Raw genomic sequence first — 23,793 nt, 5'->3', positions numbered from 1 at the left:
CGAGGTTTGTGGGTTCATTGCCCATATCAAAAGTCATTCCGTGCGTCTACACCTTCCCAGGTCATTAAAGGTCCACTCCACATTCCATGTCAGGGAAGCGCTCTGGTGCCCGCCTCCGCTCCCCCTCCACCCCCCCAGATCATCGATGGCGGCCCTGTGTATACTGTCAGGAAGCTCCTGGCAGTCCGCAACCGTGGCCGTGGAAAACAGGTCTTGGTGGACTGGGAGGGTTACAGTCCAGAAGAGCGTTCATGGATCACGTCACGTTTCATCATGGACAAAAGTCTGATCATGGACTTTTATGCCCGCCACCCAGAGGCTCCTGGGCCGTCAGGAGTCGGCCCTAGAGGGGGTACTGTTGTGTCTTGTCAAGTATGTTAATTTTATTCATGTTCATGTTTAGTGCTTCATGTTATATGTCATGCCTTAGTTTAGTTTCATGTTTAGTCCTTTGTTGTCATGAGCACTTTATGTTAAGTTAAAGTCACTCATGTCTAGTCTCGTCGTGCACTTCCTGTTTTATTTTGTACTCACCTTTTCCCTCTCGTTTCAGACCCTGACTTCCTCCCTTTGTGTGAATTTCCTGCCATTGTGATTGTCTACCCCGCCCCTGATTGGTTTCACCTGTTTTCCCCTACCTCATGTATAAATAGTCCTTGTCTCCCTTTGTCTTGTTGCCAGTTCGTCTTGTTCAGTCTGTGTGATAGTCTCGTTAAACGTCCCAGCCAGGTTTTCAAGTTATCAGGTTTGATTTAAGTTTTGTGATAATTTTTGATCCTCCTAGTGAGTGTTTTTCTTTGTACTTTAATCTTCATTGTGAGTGGTTTTGTTTTGATTGAATTCTTGCCAAGTAAAATACTTTTGTTATACCAACCACTACTTGAGTCGTGCATTTGAGTCCACCAGTTTCGTGTCTGAGGTCGTTACAAGGACCTGAAAGCTAATGGTTGAAGTATCCCTGAGTTGAATAAGAGTAAGGTTTAACAGGCACTGTTAAGTTACATACCTGTTGAATGACCTGTAATACATGCAGAGTAAGAAGCCAGTAAACAGAGTCAAAATTGAAATTGAATCTCCGTCTTTGTCATTACACACATCATTGTTATAACTACAATACGTGACAGGACCTGCATTGTATCCTGACCACATTATATCCTACTTGCATTCATCAACATTGTGTCTCTGCTAATGATCATCTTAACATGACCAGTTCATGGAAGGACAAAATTGACAGATTTATGGACTATAGCCTATAAATCTACACTGAGAATCAGAGGAAACGCCAGGTATAAACTATGAAAACACACAGGCAGCACGCTGACAGTTGTAAAAGAGTTAATGTGACATACAGTACAGGCCAAAAGTTTGGACACACCTTCTCATTCAATGCGTTTTCTTTATTTTCATGACTATTTACATTGTAGATTCTCACTGAAGGCATCAAAACTATGAATGAACACATGTGGAGTTATGTACTTAACAAAAAAAGGTGAAATAACTGAAAACATGTTTTATATTCTAGTTTCTTCAAAATAGCCACCCTTTGCTCTGATTACTGCTTTGCACACTCTTGGCATTCTCTCCATGAGCTTCAAGAGGTAGTCACCTGAAATGGTTTTCCAACAGTCTTGAAGGAGTTCCCAGAGGTGTTTAGCACTTGTTGGCCCCTTTGCCTTCACTCTGCGGTCCAGCTCACCCCAAACCATCTCCATTGGGTTCAGGTCCGGTGACTGTGGAGGCCAGGTCATCTGCCGCAGCACTCCATCACTCTCCTTCTTGGTCAAATAGCCCTTACACAGCCTGGAGGTGTGTTTGGGGTCATTGTCCTGTTGAAAAATAAATGATCGTCCAACTAAACGCAAACCGGATGGGATGGCATGTCGCTGCAGGATGCTGTGGTAGCCATGCTGGTTCAGTGTGCCTTCAATTTTGAATAAATCCCCAACAGTGTCACCAGCAAACACCCCACACCATCACACCTCCTCCTCCATGCTTCACAGTGGGAACCAGGCATGTGGAATCCATCCGTCACCTTTTCTGCGTCTCACAAAGACACGGCGGTTGGAACCAAAGATCTCAAATTTGGACTCATCAGACCAAAGCACAGATTTCCACTGGTCTAATGTCCATTCCTTGTGTTTCTTGGCCCAAACAAATCTCTTCTGCTTGTTGCCTCTCCTTAGCAGTGGTTTCCTAGCAGCTATTTGACCATGAAGTCCTGATTCGCGCAGTCTCCTCTTAACAGTTGTTCTAGAGATGGGTCTGCTGCTAGAACTCTGTGTGGCATTCATCTGGTCTCTGATCTGAGCTGCTGTTAACTTGCGATTTCTGAGGCTGGTGACTCGGATGAACTTATCCTCAGAAGCAGAGGTGACTCTTGGTCTTCCTTTCCTGGGTCGGTCCTCATGTGTGCCAGTTTCGTTGTAGCGCTTGATGGTTTTTGCGACTCCACTTGGGGACACATTGAAAGTTTTTGCAATTTTCCAGACTGACTGACCTTCATTTCTTAAAGTAATGATGGCCACTCGTTTTTCTTTAGTTAGCTGATTGGTTCTTGCCATAATATGAATTTTAACAGTTGTCCAATAGGGCTGTCGGCTGTGTATTAACCTGACTTCTGCACAACACAACTGATGGTCCCAACCCCATTGATAAAGCAAGGAATTCCACTAATTAACCCTGATAAGGCATACCTGTGAAGTGGAAACCATTTCAGGTGACTACCTCTTGAAGCTCATGGAGAGAATGCCAAGAGTGTGCAAAGCAGTAATCAGAGCAAAGGGTGGCTATTTTGAAGAAACTAGAATATAAAACATGTTTTCAGTTATTTCACCTTTTTTTGTTAAGTGCATAACTCCACATGTGTTCATTCATAGTTTTGATGCCTTCAGTGAGAATCTACAATGTAAATAGTCATGAAAATAAAGAAAATGCATTGAATGAGAAGGTGTGTCCAAACTTTTGGCCTGTACTGTATATGTGCAGATGTGTGAAAACACACAGCTGCTACCCAAAGCACTAATTTCCTGCTGCACGTGTGTGTAATTACAGGTAACAGGTGTATCCAAGTAGCAATTAGGCCTACATCCATTTACACAGATATAAAATGACCTATGGGTATAGGTGCACACATTAAGACAGTCACTGTGACTCGGGTGAGGATGAGCCATCTGGGAGCGGGGCCAGAGCAGCTCAACGCACCTCCCTGCCCCTCAGCATCAGCCTGCCCGATGAAGACGTCCCCTGCACACTCTCAAGCTCAAGGCCTGTCCCCATCCGCCAACCTGCACCAGCAAGGACCAGCGTCTGCATGCGGGGTGGCCTCACCCGGCGGCCCTCTATTACCACCTGCACCTGCAGTGAGACACTCGTGGGCCTCGAGAGGGAGAAGCTAGCCGTGCTGCGTCGGATCGAGCGCCAGCTGGAAAGATCCACTGCCCTCCAGCAGGAGATGGTAGAATTAAAGCGGGAGAAGTTGGAGCTGCAGCGGAGTAGGGCTGTCAACGAATTTTCTAAATTAGAATTTAAATTCGAATTTGAAAAAAAAATGGACCTTCGAATGTGAAAATTGATATTCGATTGTGGAGAAAAAAAAAACACCACCACAGCTGTCCTCTTTGCGAGTGGGCGTTGGCCTGGGCCGCTGCACTGAACGCACTGCATAAGGCTACAACGCCCGCGGAAGTGCACCGAAATTCCCGCGCGAGCCGGAACACTTCCGTTCACATCAGACGCGCATTTCTTCATGCTGGTCGACAAGCGGTTCTGCTCCCAGCTGTTGTCTCCATCACCCGACTTGACACATTCACTCGCGGCTCGTGCAGAAAATAGACAAAACGAAACGATCGCTGCAGGGCGCAAGCCGGCCACGGAGCTGCACGGCGCAGTGTAGCCGGTGTGGATGACACAATTGGTTAACATGGGCACCGAAAGGAAACTGGCTTCGCTTCTCGGCAATTCAAGGCTATTCGCAGCACTTCCATGGGCGGTGTGGGACGGGTCAGAGGGGGGGGGCGAGCGAGAGATCCGCGGTCGTTTATAACGTAATGTTATAGATAATTGTTTTATTTATTTATTGTTTAATTTGTTTAATTTTTGAATGGTTCGAACCTATGAGTTATTTTTAGAAGGAATATTTGAACATAATTTTTGAGCAATTTTGACAGTACTACAGCGGACACAGCTGGCACTTGCCAAGGCGCAGCTCAACCGACTCTCCATCTCCGTGCCAATCATCCTCCCCCAAGATTCAGGTAGGTGACATGTCTTTTTACTCAATATTTCGGTTTGGTCTATAGTTTGTAACTGTTTTATCTTTGTTTTTTTTCCCTTGTCTCTTTTTTTATTTTGTTTAATCTGTTTCTTGTAGCCTACTTGGTTTTATTAAAGGGATAGTGCACCCAAAAATGAAAATTCAGCCATTATTTACTCACCCTCATGCCGAGGAAGGCCCTGGTGAAGTTTTAGAGTGCTCACATCCCTTGCGGAGATCGGCGGGGGGAGCGGCTAGCACACCTAATGGCTGACGGCGCCCCAGACTAACGTCCAAGACCACAAAATTGAAACCACAAAGTATCTCCGTACTGCTCATCCGTAGTGATCCAAGTGTCCTGAAGCCCCGACATAAACAGTTGTTTTGGAAAACGTCATTTGAACTCTGTTTTGAGCCTCACTGTAGCCTGTACCTCTGACTGCTTCTCTGTGCTCCGCACTCACGTGTGCGCGCTTGCGCAGACCAGCAAAAGCATGAGCTTTGCTTACCCGTGTTTACATCACGTGACATGTGCACCACAGGGGGAGACAACAGTAACCACAGTAGCTAAAAGATAATTTGCATTACAGTCTTTTAGCAAAGGACAGCCCAACATGTCTGAAGACTTTGAAATTGAGGAGGAACAGCATTTCGTTGTTGAGCCGTATTTGTTTGAGCCCGAGTATACGGACACGGAACTCAGGCTACTGGACGAAGCAGCCGCCGCTTATGAGCCTAACCCTCAGCCAGCTGCAGAATTCCGGAGTCGAGCACTGGAAACCTGGTGGTGTAGTTGTTTCAAATGCCAAGCAATACCAGCAGATGAGTGTCTTTGCTGCACAGACTGGGAATTGGTGATGCCTGGAATCTGGACATCAGTACTGACGAGACTGCTGCTCTTCAGAGACCGTGCATCACCGATCACCCTGAGCGCACACACGTGAGTGCGGAGCACAGAGAAGGAGTCAGAGCTACAGGCTACAGTGAGGCTAAAAACAGAGTTCAAATGATGTTTTTCAAAACAACTTTTTATGTCGGGGCTTCAGGACACTTGGATCACTACGGATGAGCATGTTGGAGATATTTTGTGGTTTCAATTTTGTGTTCTTGGACGTTAGTCTGGGGCACCGTCATATATATATATATATATATATATTTAAAGAGTAACTAAACCCTAAAACCATTTTTTTCAGCTGATAATCATTGTTTCTGGTTGTAGTGTTACTGACTGATCCTGCTCAAAATCTTGACAGTTGAGTGCAAACTGTTGAAAATCTACATTTTATTTTAAAAATGTGGTATGGAGTGCCCTCTACAGCTTGAAACCTGGTTACTACATCTGAATTTACATGAATGACTCTTTTTCGGGGCGAATGACATCACTAACCATCCACGCTAAAGCCTGCCCTCCTCCCTTTACTCCTCCCCTTACTATAAAACCATTCTGTCCACAGCGCAGTTATCAAACTGGTAGCGAGTAGGTTGGATCAGAGCAGAGAGAGTAGTAGAGCAGAGAGAATAGCTAGTAATTTGTCGAATTGTATTGTTAGCATAGAGTATTTTAGTGTAGCTTTACAGGTTAGTTGGTCAAGGAGAGGCGCCGAGGCTCGGGAGTATATGTGCGGGGCGGCGAGGGAGGGATGTGGAGGGCTGCTCCGCTGTTAGAGAGAGCCGAGCCTCAGGGGTAAATGTGCGGGGCCGCGAGGGAGGGAGGGGTGGATGGATGGGTGGATGGATGCGGTGGGCTGTTGGGCGGTGAGCTCAGGCTCCCAGAGAGGCAGAAATAGAACCAAGTAGGATAAAATAAGTCAAGTTTAGGGCTGAGCACCCAGAGAGCTGCCCGGCCAGGCAAGATAAATTTAACTGTTTTGTACATTTTAACTCAGTTTCATTCCCACATTTGTGAAAGAAAAGCACAACACTTTTTGGGAAAGTGTGTGACTAAACCATCAAATCTGATAAAGGTTATTTAAATGCTGAGCCGCAGCAAAAGAGGAATGGATTGGAATCATAAAAGAAACATATCGTAACCCTAATTTCTGGGGGAAGACAACTCATTTTGATACAGCAGCTCATAAACAGTATGTATATTTCTGGAGTAAACCAGCCCCCTATAGTGAGTACCAAAAATACCAAAAATGGACCTTGGACTTATTTTTTGGACTTTTATTTGAAATGCAATGCACAACATGTAACATTAACACATTAACAGTAACTGACTTTTTCAGTGTTTGTCTCTGCCTTTTTCCTTCTAGTCTGAATTATATAATACAAATACATAAATAAAAATACACTTCAAAAAAGAAAAGTGATTGAAATCTACAAAATAATAATAATAATAATAAATACAATAGGAGTTATAATGGTAATGGGCAACCAGTCAGTAGCACCTTGGCTTTAATATTAACACATTCACATGACACAACAGCTAGCTTCTCTCACTCCAATTCAAACAGAGGACAGTGGTACTGACCACCTGTAGCTAGGAAAAATGTCAGCGAACTCCTACCTAACAACATAAACAGTGACCTCCGATTAAATGCAGCAAAAATGAGGACTGGTAATGATAATAATGTGTTGGTATTGAGTGGTAGAAGTTAGGAAATGTGCCACATATCCTGGTTTCAGCCAGCTACTTAAGCCACTACTGCATATCACACACTCTGAAAGGCAGCGCATTGCTCTGTGCAGATAGAGCGCTCAGAGCCCGAGTCGGGGAAAGGTGGGAGGGATGGGGTGGATCAAACCATTTTTGAAGCAAGGGGGGTGCTGCTGTATTTTTGTTGTTAAAATATTACGTTGCAACCAAGTACTGTATGGTTTTGACACTTTTCTAGCTTGTTAAAAAGGGACATACAGTAAAAAAAAAAAAAAAATCATCTCTCAAATTTTAGGGGTGCTGGGATTCAATTTAAATTTCAGTTTTCAAAAATGGGCTAGAAACGCCTATGGTTATCTTCCCTCCAAAACTGGCATATTAAATTGATATTAAAACACTAAAACTTACACCTCAGGAGTTCTTACCTGTCGGGATCCTTCGGGAAACGGTAGAAGGCCAGGTGCGGGGTGTTCCACTGATAGTTGTTGCAGTTAATTGCACTACACTGTTTTCTTTTACTTTTTTTTCTCCTCTCTCCTTGACATCTTGCATGTTGTCTGAGAGGAACAGTCCAAGCTCAACAGTCCGAAATGGCGGCAGCGCTACTGCAGCGCCCCTAGTGGCTGTTGGCAAAAATTCAACGGCGCTTCCCCTCTTGGTATCCATGCTCTTTGTCTTGGTATCCATGCTCTTTGACGGAGAGCAGCTGCCTGCTCTCATGGGACAAAGGTCCTCTGAGAAGAGGGTTCACTTTGCTGCAGGGTTCACCAAAACGTTTTTTTGTTTTTTTCTTTTAATAAATTGAACACACATTAAAGAACATACAAGATCCTGTAGAGAATTAATACACAATACAATAAACATTGTCAAATTAAATGAAGGAAGAGGATATTTTTAAAGGCAAATTAAATATTGGGGATTTATGTAAAAATATACATAGAGACATATAAATAATTATATAATTAAAGATATGCAGGCTATGTTAGGTGAATACTCCTGCCAATACATGATGTTGAAATGTTTAATTTTGATCTTCCTTAGTCCATTTAGACTTTATTTTATCATAACAGTAATAACATAATAACATTTATCACACAGCATTTTGTGGAAAAGTCAAATGTTCAGTTTACAGTTTTAATAAACTCAGTACTCTTTTTCAACACATATATTGTTTTGCCCTAAAAATATCTTAATTCCAGGCCTGGAATACCTACCTCAGAAAAATGTTGTTCAACATTGATATTATTGTTAAAATTGTTCAAAAGCTGTAAGAGAAGACAAGAGACTAAAGTTTATTGTTTCTACAGTCAGTGTCAGGCTGTCATCTGTTGCATTTAAGCTAAAAACAGGAGTGTTCCCTCTCTGCTGACCAGAGTTTATGTGCCTTGTGTCTCTCGTATCAGGCACAGTCATAGGTTTTGTTATTTAATGATATTTTTTTATTATTTATTTATAATTTTTGTTACTTTTCCTTTTGTATCAGGAAATAAGCACAATAAATCTTTATGTTGAAAAAAAAATCGTGAGAGAATCGTGAGCTCAATTATAAGCCAAAAAATCGTGATTCTCATTTTTTCCAGAATCGTGCAGCCCTACTAGCCGCACGAGTGCCGCCGCCATCTTGTTTACAGAGAAGAAACACACACCTACCCGCTCGCTGCAGTGTCTCACTCACGAGACGCGTTGCCGCGCTTTGGAAAGCAGAGCTAAAGGGGTAAACAAACATAGCACCACACCGGTAAGGTAAGACAACACCCTTACATATCGTTTTCTATATATTCTCTGACATTTGTCCTAACGATATGAGGTGGTCTTTGTGGAGAAAAAGCTTGTTTAGTGGACTAACTTTGCACTTGAAGGTTGCCCGTTCACTTACGTTTTAACAGGTCTTACGCTACGACTGTATCTAGGCTAACGGCTAACATGCTAACTATTATTTCTATGTCACTAGTCACTTGAAACAAATTTAGGACGATAGGAGACGGGTTGAAATAACCCAAAATTTCCCTTTAATTTTAAAAACAGACTATGGAGGGTTTGCTGTTCTTATGAATATGATATTTTTCCCATAATGAGAATTATGTTCACCATCTTGGATATCTTCTTTGACAAACCATCCATATAAATCATCATCTGAAACTTATTAAACAAAGAATTGTTGATCCCAATATTTAACCAATGATGAACATCTTGCCAAAAAAGCATTGTGACCGAACAGGAGAAGAATAAGTGTTCAATTGTTTCGTGTTCTGTCATACAGAATACACAAGGATCTACTTCGAAATTGAACCTTTTCCTTAGAGTTTCAGCAGCAGGATAAATATTGTTTATTATTTTAAACTGAATTTCTTTTGCTTTGGGTGAAATTGGCCATTTAAGATAGCTACAGTATGTCTCTGTTAACGTCACTTCATTATCAGTTATCTTTATTTTTGTTGATTTTTTGATATCAGGGAATAGCTTCTCTTCCAACACACTTCAAAGTAATTTGTTCTTACATTTTCTTTCACCAATATTCAATTCACTGATTTTTAAATCAGGCAGTTTGACAGACACATTTGAGTGTGTAAGGTAGGGTTGCCACCTTGGATTTGTGAAAAAAAGGGACACTCCCCCTCAATGTATATGGTGACTACTGCCCTGTCAGCATGCATAATTAGGCCTCAGTTGTTTGGGTGCGCAAAGGTGAGGTGCGCTGGTTTTATCATACAAAGTTTGATGGAATGTCAACTGGACAATATGGAGATATTTGCATCTTGAAAGCTGGACTACAAATGTGGATAGACAGGGAGAAACACACGCAAGCCTAAGACGTGGTAAGATACGATATTCCTTACTATACGAAGTGACTGATAACAAGATCTGTATAATGGATTGTCAAGAAATTCATCAGGATTTTATTTTGTGGACAATTGATCTGGATTTATAGCGTGATGGGATGACAGCACAATGATGTGTGGTATCATCAGAAAGTCTAGTCCCGCGCTTTCAGGTGATGTGTGGCATTTCTGTGCAACCCTGCATTCGCGAGTAATCCATCCAAGAGCAATGTGTGTACAAAGCTGTATGAAAGCTCTGTTATACATAACCTTGCGATAAGATCACTTAAGAGTCATACTTCTTAATGACTAGCAGTCAATCCCTTATATAAAAATAATCTTTATTACAATTTCAGCAAAATATATAAAAGGAGTTTTTTTTGACACAATACAAAAATAGAAATTTAAAGAAAGGACACAAACTGGACCTTATTCCACAAATGACAAACACTACCGTACTAGCACTATAAGTGCAATAGTGCTTTAAGGCTCACAGGGCAACTAAGCTCAAAATGAAACACATACAGTGGACTGGAGCAGATTACTGGCTCGGCGGTCACTCGCTACGGTGCACTCATAAACACATCCAAAAAACAACTCAGGACCTGGGTCTGGCAACTGGCCTCACACTGCGAACCCCTGGCTCGTGCATACCAGCTACCTCCCCTTCAGTGCGACAGCTCGGCCGACAGCAGTGCCACAGCAATACAACAAGATGCTAACACGATGCCTGGCGTCTTAGCGGACCGCGAGGAGAAAGCGTTTTACTTCCGGTGTTGCAGGTAATTATGTCCTGACAGCCCCTGGCCAGTCAGAATGTCCCACCTGGCCACACATAATTTTAGTGTAACTTTATCATTTTTTTTTTCGCTGTGAAAACATTCGGAAGCTACGATTCCGCTGTTTCACGTGATATGCGTGGCTTCTCGCAATGACGCACAGTCGCAGAGAAAAACCATAGAGAAGAACAGGTGTGTATTTGGATGCACTATGCGTCGTTTGGGCCCGTAGGGTTAAAAATAAATGGAAAAAATACAAATTAAAACATGATTGGATGTGCAAATATACTAAGTGAACTGTTTCCACAGCTCCTCTTACCTCTTTGCTGTCTCTCTGACACAGAAGTTCTTGAGCCTGTTGCACTGATTCTGGATGGACTCCTTGGCCTGCTGCTGCTGCATTTTCTCCAAAAAAATTGACAAATTGTGTCCTGGGAGAGATTTTTTTTTTCCCGGGACAACTTATGAAAAAAGAGAACAATTCTGGGCAAAACGAGACGGGTGGCAACTCTAGTAAGGATATTTTTTATCATGTACTTTAAGGGAAGTTTAATAGCTCTACAGATTTGATTAATCTCTCTATATGAACATTTTAAACTAAACTTTTCTATAAATCAATTAAATTGCAATTGCACTTTCCAAAAAGTTGCACTCTGGAACCCGTTTTCAAATCGTTGCGTTTTCAGGCACCCAAAACGCTGCTGTCGTTTAAACGACCCGCCAAAACGCAACTAAAGGTTACCGTTTTCAGTTGAAATCGTTGTCGTATAAACGGTGGCTGGGGAGAGGACTGTCTGGGCTTCTTTGCTGAGGTTGCGGCCCCCGCGACCCGGACCCGGATAAGCGGAGGAGGACGATTATATATATATATATATATATATATATATATATATATATATATATATATATATATATATATATATATAGGCACGGATTTTAATGAAAGAAAAAAAAAGAAAAAAAATTATATATACATACACACACACACACACACACATATATGTATATATATATATATATATATATATATATATCTATATATATATATTTTTTTTTTTTCTTTCATTAAAATCCGTACCTTTAAAAGAGACTCACCTTGATGAGACGGCTTTTTGGCATGTGGGAGGGTTTAAGGTACAAGGTGAGATATAGCCTACCCTTGTGTACTACAGCTGTGACAATGATTCACGCTGCAGTGTTGTCTGTAACCACTGCCCTCATAGGCATTACCAGGAAGTTGAGCAAACGGAACAAGGTTTCCGGCAAGACAGGTTGGAGAATCAAACCTAAGAATTTATCACTGTGTTCTCTCGACATGATTCTCTGGTGAGGTAAGACACATTTTATGCTCACTTAAAATATATTTAAAGTTACTTCTCATGGACGTGTTAAAACTTGCTATTAACCATTCTGATACTTTTATACTTTTGCTTTATGTTATCTGAAACTTCCGCTATACATTTCAGAGAGAAATATTGTTTCACCTCTACTCCACTATTGTTACTGTATACTCACTGTATGCTGTACTGTTACTGCATACATACTATTGATTAGGAGTTACATACAGTTAAAATGGATCTGTTTATAAAATCAGGCATTCAAAACCTCATGTAGGTAAAAAGAAAAAAATATTTGCATCAAAATATACATCAAATACCAAAAGGAAAAGTACTCATTATGCAGAATGGCCCATGTCAGAAATCTGTATATTATTATTGTATTACAGTATATTAATACATTATGTGCATATCACTTTAATGTTGCAGCTGCCAAAGGTGGGGCTAATTTTAACTACTTTTTTTATCTAAAGTAATACATCATATCTTATTTAATGATTATATGTTGTATTTTCTGAATCTGTAAAGAATAGAAACTATAACTTTAACATAAATTTTGAGTAAAAATTACAATTAGATTTTACATAATGAGTACTTTTACTTTTGATGCTGAAAGAGATAGTTTTGTTTGTTTTTTCAAGTGGGGTTGTATGGGGTGCTTATCAATAGTGTATTACATACAGTAGATGTCAGTCAGCACGCCCCCAGTTTAGAGAAACAGGCTGAACTGGAGTGTGGCACAGAAGCTAAGCAATGTACTGCTGTTGATGGGTGCAGCAACAAAAGGCATTTTAGCCCCCTGAAAAAAAATCAATCTAAGTTTAGGTGTACGTTATACTGAGGGCATTTTCACTGCTCTACTTTGCAGCCAGGTGATTTTCTACTGGAAAACTAAGCCATTACAGTATATTGCTCTTTTCAAAGCTAGATTCCACTGAGAAAAACAGTAATTTAATATTGATGAACACAGAAGCTGCTGTTCTGCCACTGCCTCAAACTGTTATTTTGTTGGTGTTATTGTGTGACTTTGGTGTTTCAAAGGGTTAGGTCAGTTTCACCAAAGTCACCTAATGACACAAACTAATTATCTGATGGAAGTAGTGGTAGACCAGCAGCTCCCGTGTTCAGCTAGCTTAAGTGACTGTTTTTGTCAGTGGAGTCCAGTGACTTTGATGGGAGCAGAGAGGGGGAGATGAAACTGTTAACAGCTTTCTTGTTGGAACAGGCTGTCTGATGGAAAAGTAAGATGGTGAAAATATTCTCTACTGCCTACTCCTTTGCTGCTTATGATAATTTTCTCAAACAGGTTTACAAGCAGATACTTTAAATCCATTTATTTCCTTAAGTGTCTGGTGGTTCAGGGAAAATCTGCTGTTCCTGAAGCATGATACGTGTGTACTGTATTTGTTCCTGTGTGTGTTTGTTGTCTTGGCAGTATTACATTTCAACAATGGTGGAAAAACTGTAATCTGTGTAATGAGAGGGAAAACATACTGTAAATGTGCAGCTTGTTGTGTGGTGTGGATCGCACGAGTGTTATGCCCCTGAGAGAGGAGGAACAAGAAGCTGGAGTCACCGCTGAGGGGATGTTCTAATGACCTGCCATCTGGCACAATCACTGCCCCAATCCAAGCAGTTGAGGCACAGAAAGAGTACCTTGAAACCTGGTCACTTTCAGCTGTATCTATGTCAGTCTCAGCTGAAGATGAGACAGCCACTGCGTCAGTCAGCCCCTTAATAAAAGGTCAGTTAAGAAAGGCACAAATATCGGACCCAGTCATCTGTACCGTGCTAGATTGCAAACTGTCAGTTAGGGAGCTAAAAGCATTCAGCCCAAAAACTGTTCAGAGATGGGACAAACTGACAATGGTCAATGATGGCTTTCTGTACAGAGCCACTACAACCTGTGTGCGACTAGTCTTACCAGAGCAACACAAAGACAAAGTGCTGGAAGAGCTCACACCAACATGGGACACCAAGGCGCAGACTGCACAGTATCTCTAGTGTGCGACTGCTTCTTCTGGCCATATATGCAGTCTGACATTGAACACTATGTGACTAAAGCTTGTATCTGTCTCAAGCAGAAAAAGCCATGCCATGAAACGACAGCTTGTGTTTTTCCTCCATCTTGAGTGATGTAAAGGTGGATATGAGTGTATCCTTGTTATTGTGAATCATTTCACCTGTTTTTCTCACGCATATGCCACCACATCAAATTCAGGAAAAACTGCTGCAACCCTCATGACTTTGCTCTGAAGTTCAGTTTCCTCTCCTGCATCCACCATGACCAAGGTGGAAAATTTAAAAATCAGTTGTTCTCTCAGTTAAAGAAACTCAGTGGCATGGCCAGAATGGACCAGGATGACACCCTATCACCCGATGGGGAATGGCAAAGTGGAGTGTATAAACAGGACATTGTTGCAAATGCTTAAGACACTGACAGACACACAAATCAAACTGGAAGGAGTCTCTGGACAAACTGGTGTATGCCTGTAACTGTACCCATTGTGAAGTGACGGGTTATTCACCATTTTACCTTCTATTCCGGAGGTCACTGAGACTTCCAGTTTATATGCTCTTTGGACTGAACACAGAGTCAGGCTCCAGTAACCAGCGATAGTACGTGAAGAAATGGAAACAAGGAATGGAGGAAGCATACGCCATCACAAATGAAATGCTCAGAAAGCTGCTGAAAGGAGTAAAAAGCACTATGACTCAAAAGGTTGAAAGGAGTTCAGTGCTGCAACCTGGTGACCAAGTCCTGATCAAAAACCTAACACCAAGAGGAGGGCCAGGTAGACTCTGTGATTATTGGGAAGACACAGCTTACACTTTAGTTAGACAAATGGGGTCTGACCTGCTGATTTACAAAGTGAGACCAGAAAAGGATCAGGGACGCTCCATAGTATTGCACAGACACCTGCTCATATCCTGTGACTATTTAACTTTTGAGACACAACCAGGAGTAACCAAAGAGAACAAGATCAACTGGAAAAGGAGACACCAGCCTGCATCATAGCCTCAAGAGTCTGATGCCGAACCTGAGGAGCTGACCTACCAGCTGCCACGAAGCACCCACAGAGACACTTCACCTATGATCAGCTTGGTATGCCTTCCTGCTACAGCATCCAGCCAGCATTGCAGCTGTTTCCTGTCTACCCTGCACCAGGACTGGTCTCATGGCTGCCACCACTAAAGCCATACTACCTTCAGCAACCCTGTATGCATGGACTCCAGCAAGCATCAACCTACGGAGTTGACATGTTTGACTAGAATAGATGTTTCCACAGACGGTGCTAGTGGACGATTTGCAGTCTGCTTATACAGGTCATTGAACCTGGTGGACTGTCGATCAAGAGCATGTGGAAAGACTGTTTATGGACTGTTTATGCAGTAGCCAGTCAAAAGACATGGACTGTGAATATGGATTGTTGACTTTACCCATATCCTGTTTACAAACAGCTTAGGAAGCTCATAATTTGTGGGCTAAAATCTGGAATAAGGTAAATGAATAACAGTTTATAAGGGTTGACTTAAACCATTAAATTGGATAAATTGGATAGAATGCTAAAAGGTTGTTATATTACATTTTTTACATCATTGTTCATTAATTTAAGATGTAAGTGTTTTTTTCTGTGCTCTACAACATGGTCGGTGTGGTACTTTTGGAACCAAAAGTAACTGTTTAGACATGGTACTTAGACCCTAGCGTTTCTACAGCAAACAGTACCCTTAAATGTCGGCGGGGTTGTTGTTGCTCACTGCTCCATCCAGCACTCACTGTATATCCTCATAGATGGAACATCTGCACCTCATTTATCATCCACAGAGCAAGGTTGCATGCCAACATACCAACAAAATAGATCAGGCTACAGTGAGAGTCTCTTTCCACACACACACACACACACACACATATATACAGTACAGGCCAAAAGTTTGGACACACCTTCTCATTCAATGCGTTTTCTTTATTTTCATGACTATTTACATTGTAGATTCTCACTGAAGGCATCAAAACTATGAATGAACACATGTGGAGTTATGTACTTAACAAAAAAAGGTGAAATAACTGAAAACATGTTTTATATTCTAGTTTCTTCAAAATAGCCACCCTTTGCTCTGATTACTGCTTTGCACACTCTTGGCATTCTCTGCATGAGCTTCAAGAGGTAGTCACCTGAAATGGTTTCCACTTCACAGGTGTGCCTTATCAGGGTTAATTAGTGGAATTCCTTGCTTTATCAGTGGGGTTGGGACCATCAGTTGTGTTGTGCAGAAGTCAGGTTAATACACAGCCGACAGCCCTATTGGACAACTGTTAAAATTCATATTATGGCAAGAACCAATCAGCTAACTAAAGAAAAACCAGTGGCCATCATTACTTTAAGAAATGAAGGTCAGTCAGTCCGGAAAATTGCAAAACTTTAAATGTGTCCCCAAGTGAGCCGCAAAAACCATCTACAAGCAACGAACTGGCACATGAGGACCGACCAGGAAAGGAAGACTAAGAGTCACCTCTGCTTCTGAGGATAAGTTCATCCGAGTCACCAGCCTCAGAAATCGCAAGTTAACAGCAGCTCAGATCAGAGACCAGATGAATGCCACACAGAGTTCTAGCAGCAGACCCATCTCTAGAACAACTGTTAAGAGGAGACTGCGCGAATCAGGACTTCATGGTCAAATAGCTGCTAGGAAACCACTGCTAAGGAGAGGCAACAAGCAGAAGAGATTTGTTTGGGCCAAGAAACACAAGGAATGGACATTAGACCAGTGGAAATCTGTGCTTTGGTCTGATGAGTCCAAATTTGAGATCTTTGGTTCCAACCGCCGTGTCTTTGTGAGACGAGAAAAGGTGAACGGATGGATTCCACATGCCTGGTTCCCACTGTGAAGCATGGAGGAGGAGGTGTGATGGTGTGGGGGTGTTTTGCTGGTGACACTGTTGGGGATTTATTCAAAATTGAAGGCACACTGAACCAGCATGGCTACCACAGCATCCTGCAGCGACATGCCATCCCATCCGGTTTGCTTAGTTGGACGATCATTTATTTTTCAACAGGACACGACCCCAAACACACCTCCAGGCTGTAAGGGCTATTTGACCAAGAAGGAGAGTGATGGAGTGCTGCGGCAGATGACCTGGCCTCCACAGTCACCGGACCTGAACCCAATGGAGATGGTTTGGGGTGAGCTGGACCGCAGAGTGAAGGCAAAGGGGCCAACAAGTGCTAAACACCTCTGGGAACTCCTTCAAGACTGTTGGAAAACCATTTCAGGTGACTACCTCTTGAAGCTCATGGAGAGAATGCCAAGAGTGTGCAAAGCAGTAATCAGAGCAAAGGGTGGCTATTCTGAAGAAACTAGAATATAAAACATGTTTTCAGTTATTTCACCTTTTTTTGTTAAGTACATAACTCCACATGTGTTCATTCATAGTTTTGATGCCTTCAGTGAGAATCTACAATGTAAATAGTCATGAAAATAAAGAAAACGCATTGAATGAGAAGGTGTGTCCAAACTTTTGGCCTGTACTGTATATATATGTATATATATATATATATATATATATATGGAAAGACTTTTCGTAATGATCTTCAATATAATATATATACAATGATATATATATACTAAAAGTCTGTGTCTTCCATGAGTGACATTTAAAAATTCACACCGTCAACTCATACAGTGAGTAACATGAGTTGGCTCAGAGAATTGAGGTTTTTTCTTTCTTCCTCACAATACAGCTGCTGCAAGAGGCAGTAAAACATCCTTTATTTTTATAGTTATACTTTACAATTTATTGCGGTATGAACAGTGGTTACAAAAGCAGCCACAGCTCAACCCTGAGCAAGAGCTCCACCTTTTAGTATCAAATCTGTGTGCTAGGTACTCTAACAGGGTAGGTACCCAAAAGTGGGGACAGAACAGTTCCATTGGTTCCATCCACAAGTTTTCATAGTGGAAACGGAGAAAATGCGTACCGAACCGAACTGAACCATATCGTACTGCTCGGTGAAAACGGGAATTGAGATTCCGAGATCAATTGCTTCTGTCTCTGCCAACCTGATCTCACAAAAATACGTGAAATGACCACGACCTCTTAACACCGCATTCCGTGGTGGCAGCACATAATGGGTTAAAATTACGTGCCGGTACCACGGAAACAATGCCAATGTAAAGTCAATTAGGGTCCTCTCCCATGGTGGACACACGGATTCCCTGATTCAACAATGTCCTGTATACACACAAAAACACGGAAGTGTTCTTGATATTAAAACGGCAAATATATTCCTCTCTTATAATTTCCCATCAATAATAATTATATTGATAATAATAATAATAATAATAACATGATCGTTCGGCTGTACTAGATATTTGATATATTCAAATACCTGGGAACTCACGATATTTTCCTTATACAAGTAAAGTTCTTGTTGAGGAAATGTCACTGTCACTCCATTTTGTGTAAACTGTTGTGGTATCTTTTTTTACTGTTATCAGCATTAGTAACACCGTTACATGCACTTTGGGGACTTTTTGTGAGAGTTTATTGAGCTTAAGAAGTTTTGCTGTGTAATATTTGAGAAAGCAGTTTGCCTTTGGTAAATACTGTGTGTATGGTAGCTGAAAGAGTGTGTACTCTCTACACAAAGATGTTTCTCCCATACTTCTTTTTAAATAGTTACATATAAGAATTGTTTGAGTTAAGTGCTCATTGTGATTCTTATTACCTGTTTTTCAGGGGTGTAACAACTGTGCTATTCAAATATTTACATGATGTTGCAAAGTGTTCATCATGTGGTCACCTAATGACTGGTGTTAAACTGCAAGAGAGACAGAGGCTGCTGTCTTTGGTTGTGAATTTGATTGATGGTTGATGAAAGGAATTACCTGTAAGACCGGATCTAGTCATGATAGCTGAAAGTTGGACATGTCACACTACTTGTATAGAGAGAATTTTACAATTAGGTTCAAGTCTCAGCATAACAAGGTTTCAGTTACCTCTTTGTTCTTTGTCTTTTGTTTCCAGTACCAGAGGAAGTGGTTACAGTGCTGTGCTACGGCCATAGATCAGGACTGTCATGAAGGTCAGAGCTTGTACAAGAAGGGAGTACAGTGTCATCCTCCTCGTTCTGGCCATGGCTGCCTTAATCTTAGTGCTACACAACATGGACGTTCTGGAGGTGAGAACCTATTTTTAGTGGCATCACTTGAATGATGGACCCCATTTGAAATGTTTAATGTTGGTCAGGTGTCAGGGTATACTTTTTAAATATGTGTTTCACTGTGATTCAAGATAACAGTAATGCTCTTCACTGTAATGAAATGCAGTTTGAGTTAAATGTTAATTTTCCTCTCAGTCCTGTGATTATGCCGGCAATATTCTGTAAACCCCCAACAAGATAAAAATCCTCAGTGTTTTCTGTCCTACTTTTTGGTTGCTTCCCATCAAAGATTTTAAATTTGAGCTTGGGCCTTCTTGACCGTTTTGCTTTCGTTAGTAAATTAGCTTGCATTTGCATTTGTTTGATGCATCTTTGTCACCATCTCTCTCTCTTGACCCCCTGCCAGTTTCAGCATATAATGAAGTCCATCATCGTCCCAAAAGTTTCCACTGACCCAGAAGTGAATCACAGCTTCTGCACCTTCCAGCCACTCTCCCCTGAGGACGCTCTGGAGGAACGCCTCCTACTAGACTCCATTGCTTGGCCTGAAACTCCACCTTTGCCAGCTCCTGTTTCCCTGGAGCAGACCAGTGATCCAGCTCACAGCACCTTCACCATTCTCCCAAGGAGGGGAGGAGGACAGTGGCATGTAGGGGATGAGCTGGAGGTCATGATAACAATGTCTGACTTCCATGGTCGTCCCAAGAAGTATGGAGGGGACTTCTTACTCGCCCGGCTCCACAACATGAAGCTTGGTGCAGGTGTAGCTGGGCAAGTGGTGGATCATCTCAATGGGAGCTACTCTGCTGTATTCTCTTTACCCTGGGAAGGAGACGCGCAGGTTGAGGTGATGCTAAATACTACTATGTTAAATGTGGTTGTACTGCAGGTGTTAAATCTGTCTTCTAAATGATTATTCGCCAAGCTCCACCCCTTTTAGTTACTGTTGCTACACCTGTTAACATTTACTTTTAACAGCACAGATGCAGCTTGAAATAACAATGACAGATTTACCACACGTTTTTGAAACAATGGGGCTGTTTCATACAAAAGCAGGGTCTCATTTCTGGCGGTCAACTGTAGATCTTTTGGCTGCAAACTGTCACTAATAGGTTTTATCAGCTGTAGCTTGCTAATTGATACTGTAGCTCTATGAGATGGGTGAAAACAGTAACTCGTGGAGCTGAAATTTTGTTGTCACCAGCAAACGTGTTTTAAAACGACAAACCCATAAAAGGGGTTTTAAACATGCTGAGGGATACATACATGATAATCGGACTACAGCAATGAGGCTAAAGCTACATGTCTCAGACAGTCAGCATGCTCACCCGTTGAAGACATGGAATTGAAGAAACTGAATAGTTTTTGTGTTGCAGTTCGGAGCCAGTTAGTCCTGGTGTTACATGTATGATAGAAAATGTAAAATCAGACTGTTATTTTGTGCTAACATAATCCTGTTTGGTTGATGTGTATGGCACATACAATGTTGTCTCAGATAACGAGTTTGGCTGGGGTCTTTTTAAGGTGACCAGACATTCTGGCCAAACCCGTTTAAAGGACACAGTAATACTGAAAAACACTGCACTGTATTTTGGAGCACTGCCAAATTGTGATAAATAATAACATAACTAAGATACGTGCAACAAGCAGCTGCTGTCTCTAGAATAAAGGGAACCCTTCATTTAAACCATTAATTCATGTACATGGATTATTAGATCAATAGTTTGTTTTTCTTTTACTATTCATCTTTGAAAATAGGCCTGTTAATCAGATCACTTCAGTAGGGTATAATTTAGTTATTTAAAAATGTCCTATTCATTTTTGTTAAGTATTTTTCATTAGTATATTATTAGTACCACTGATATGCTTTCACTTTTCTATTGCACTCATAAGGCTATATTGATAATGGATTGTAAATGTTATACAACCTGTCCTGAACTAGATGATGCAGAGTGCAGCCGTCACTGCCAGAGGAATTAGAGATGAAAATATCTAAAATGTGTTTGTAAGCTCCTACACCTTAAAACCAATCTTAGCTGCTGAAGGTTCATTTAAAATGACTAATGACTGTTACCTACCTGTCACCTGCGTGTAATGGTTCATGTGTCTTATAAACACAGCCAGGACACTGTGCTCTGCCTCATTCTCAGAGCCAGTCTCTCTGTTTTAACCATCCATATCTGATCTTCCTAATAGTAATAAAACATATCAGCGTTGAAGTCTGATCTTATTCTAAATTATTACAAACCTTCTGAAATTTAAAATTAAGCCACCAATTTAAGTCAATCAATCAATCAATCAATTTTATTTATAAAGCCCAATATCACAAATCACAATTTGCCTCACAGGGCTTTACAGCATACGACATCCCTCTGTCCTTATGACCCTCACAGCGGATAAGGAAAAACTCCCCAAAAAAAACCCTTTAACGGGGAAAAAAACGGTAGAAACCTCAGGAAGAGCAACTGAGGACGGATCCCTCTTCCAGGACGGACAGACGTGCAATAGATGTCGTACAGAACAGATCAGCATAACAAATTAACAGTAATCCACATGACACAATGAGACAGAGAGAGAGAGAGAGAGAGAGAGAGAGAGAGAGAGATGCAGGTAATGACAGTAGCTTACAACAACACATTTGTTGAAAGTAATAATATTATAGTTATAGTTATAGTTCTGGCTACTGTGATACAATATGTTGAAAGTATGTATTAATATCTGGCAGTATACATGTGTGACAATAGTCATATGTGTATAATAACAGTAGAAGTATGAGTAATGACTAATGATGGCAGCAGCAGCAAGAGGCATCTGGCAGGACCACGGCAGCAGCTCAACCACACACGTCACGCTATCCAGGCACTGCTGTGATATGAGTTAATCTGAGAGACAGTGGAGCACAAAGGCTCCGGAGAAGAAGCTGAGTTAGTGACATCCAGAATGGCCGAGTTAGCAAGATGCAGTAATAGAATACGAGAGAGAGAGAGAAGGAGAGAAGGAGAGAAGGGGCCCGGTGTATTATAGAGGGGTCTTCTGGCAGACTAGGCCTAAGTCAGCCTAACTAAGGGCTGGTACAGGGCAAGCCTGAGCCAGCCCTAACTATAAGCTTTATCAAAGAGGAAAGTCTTAAGTCTAGTCTTAAATGTGGAGATGGTGTCTGTCTCCCGGACCGTAACAGGAAGATGATTCCACAGGAGAGGAGCCTGATAGCTGAAGGCTCTGGCTCCTGATCTACTTTTGGAGACTTTAGGGACCACGAGTAACCCTGCATTCTCAGAGCGCAATGTTCTGGTGGGATAATAAGGCACTATGAGCTCTCTAAGATATGACGGAGCTTGACCATTTAGAGCTTTATAAGTTAACAGTAGGATTTTAAATTCAATTCTGGATTTTACAGGGAGCCAGTGCAGAGAAGCTAAAACAGGAGAAATATGATCTCGTTTCTTAGTTCCTGTTAGTACACGTGCTGCTGCATTCTGAATTAGCTGGAGAGTTTTTAAGGACTTACTAGAGCTGCCTGATAATAGAGAGTTACAGTAATCCAGCCTAGAGGTAACAAAAGCATGGACCAATTTTTCTGCATCTTTCCGGGTCAGGATAGGCCTAATTTTCACAATATTACGCAGATGAAAAAATGCAGTCCATGAGGTTTGTTTTAAATGAGAATTAAAAGACAAATCTTGATCAAATATTACTCCGAGGTTTCTTACGGTAGTGCTAGAGGCCAGAGCAATGCCATCTAGAGAAACTATGTCATCAGATAAAGAGTCTCTGAGTTGTTTGGGGCCAAGAACAATAACTTCAGTTTTGTCTGAATTTAACATCAGGAAATTGGTGCTCATCCAAGTTTTTATGTCTTTAAGGCAGTTATGGAGTTTAGTTAATTGATTACTTTCTTCTGGCTTCATCGATAAATACAACTGAGTATCATCCGCATAACAATGGAAATTTATAGAGTGATTCTTAATGATGTTACCTAAAGGCAGCATATATAGAGTAAACAGGATTGGTCCGAGCACAGAACCTTGCGGAACTCCAAAACAAACTTTGGTACGTAAGGATGATTCATTATGACCATCAACAAACTGAAAACAATCAGATAAATAAGATTTAAACCAGCTCAGTGCAGAACCTTTTAGGCCAATTAAGTGATCCAGTCTCTGCAGTAGAATTTGATGGTCAATTGTGTCAAACGCCGCACTAAGATCTAATAAAACAAGTACTTTGTCCTTTGTCTGAAGCAATCAGAAGGTCATTTGTAATTTTGACTAGTGCTGTCTCAGTGCTATGATGCACTCTAAATCCTGACTGAAATTCCTCAAATAAATTATTATCCTGGAGAAAATCACACAGCTGGTCTACTACTTTCTCAAGGATCTTTGACATAAAGGGAAGATTAGATATTGGTCTATAGCTGGCTAACACCTCTGGATCCAGGGTGGGCTTTTTTAGTAGAGGTTTAATTACAGCTACCTTAAAAGACTGTGGTACATAGCCTGTTAATAAGGATATATTGATCATATCTAATATATGAATGTTAACTAAAGGAAAGACCTCCTTAAGTAGCCTAGTTGGGATGGGGTCTAAGAGATTTAGCTTTTTTAACATGAAAATATTAGTGATTCCTACAAAATTGTACTGGCTATAAATGTTAAACACTGTGAGTCAACTGAACTGAGCTGTTCCCTGCTAAACGAGAGGCTATAGCCACCCAGTGGCTCTGGTTCCCTGCTGGCCTTGCTGCTAACAAGAGTCTGTGGCTGCGCAGCAGTTCGTGCTTTGGCTCGGGGGTTGTCTACGTTACTGTGCTATGGGGTTAGCGTCTATGGAGAGTCTGTAAC

General features: G+C 41.4%; 1 protein-coding gene across 1 annotated transcript in view; it reads left to right on the top strand.

The window, feature by feature from the left end:
• LOC125882480 (NXPE family member 3-like) overlaps positions 1 to 23,793 on the top strand; it is a 55,945-nt gene that overhangs the window by 20,474 nt on the left and 11,678 nt on the right. The window contains exons 2-5 of the mRNA XM_049566186.1: positions 4,167 to 4,253; positions 8,432 to 8,594; positions 18,817 to 18,970; positions 19,359 to 19,799. Of these exons, the coding sequence (XP_049422143.1) occupies positions 18,869 to 18,970; positions 19,359 to 19,799 (543 nt within the window). The 5' untranslated portion in view covers positions 4,167 to 4,253; positions 8,432 to 8,594; positions 18,817 to 18,868. The remainder of the gene's footprint in view (positions 1 to 4,166; positions 4,254 to 8,431; positions 8,595 to 18,816; positions 18,971 to 19,358; positions 19,800 to 23,793) is intronic.

This window comes from Epinephelus fuscoguttatus, linkage group LG22 (assembly GCF_011397635.1).
Source record: "Epinephelus fuscoguttatus linkage group LG22, E.fuscoguttatus.final_Chr_v1".
NCBI classification, from domain to species: domain Eukaryota; kingdom Metazoa; phylum Chordata; class Actinopteri; order Perciformes; family Serranidae; genus Epinephelus; species Epinephelus fuscoguttatus.
This window is presented reverse-complemented; position numbering and strand designations above follow the sequence as displayed.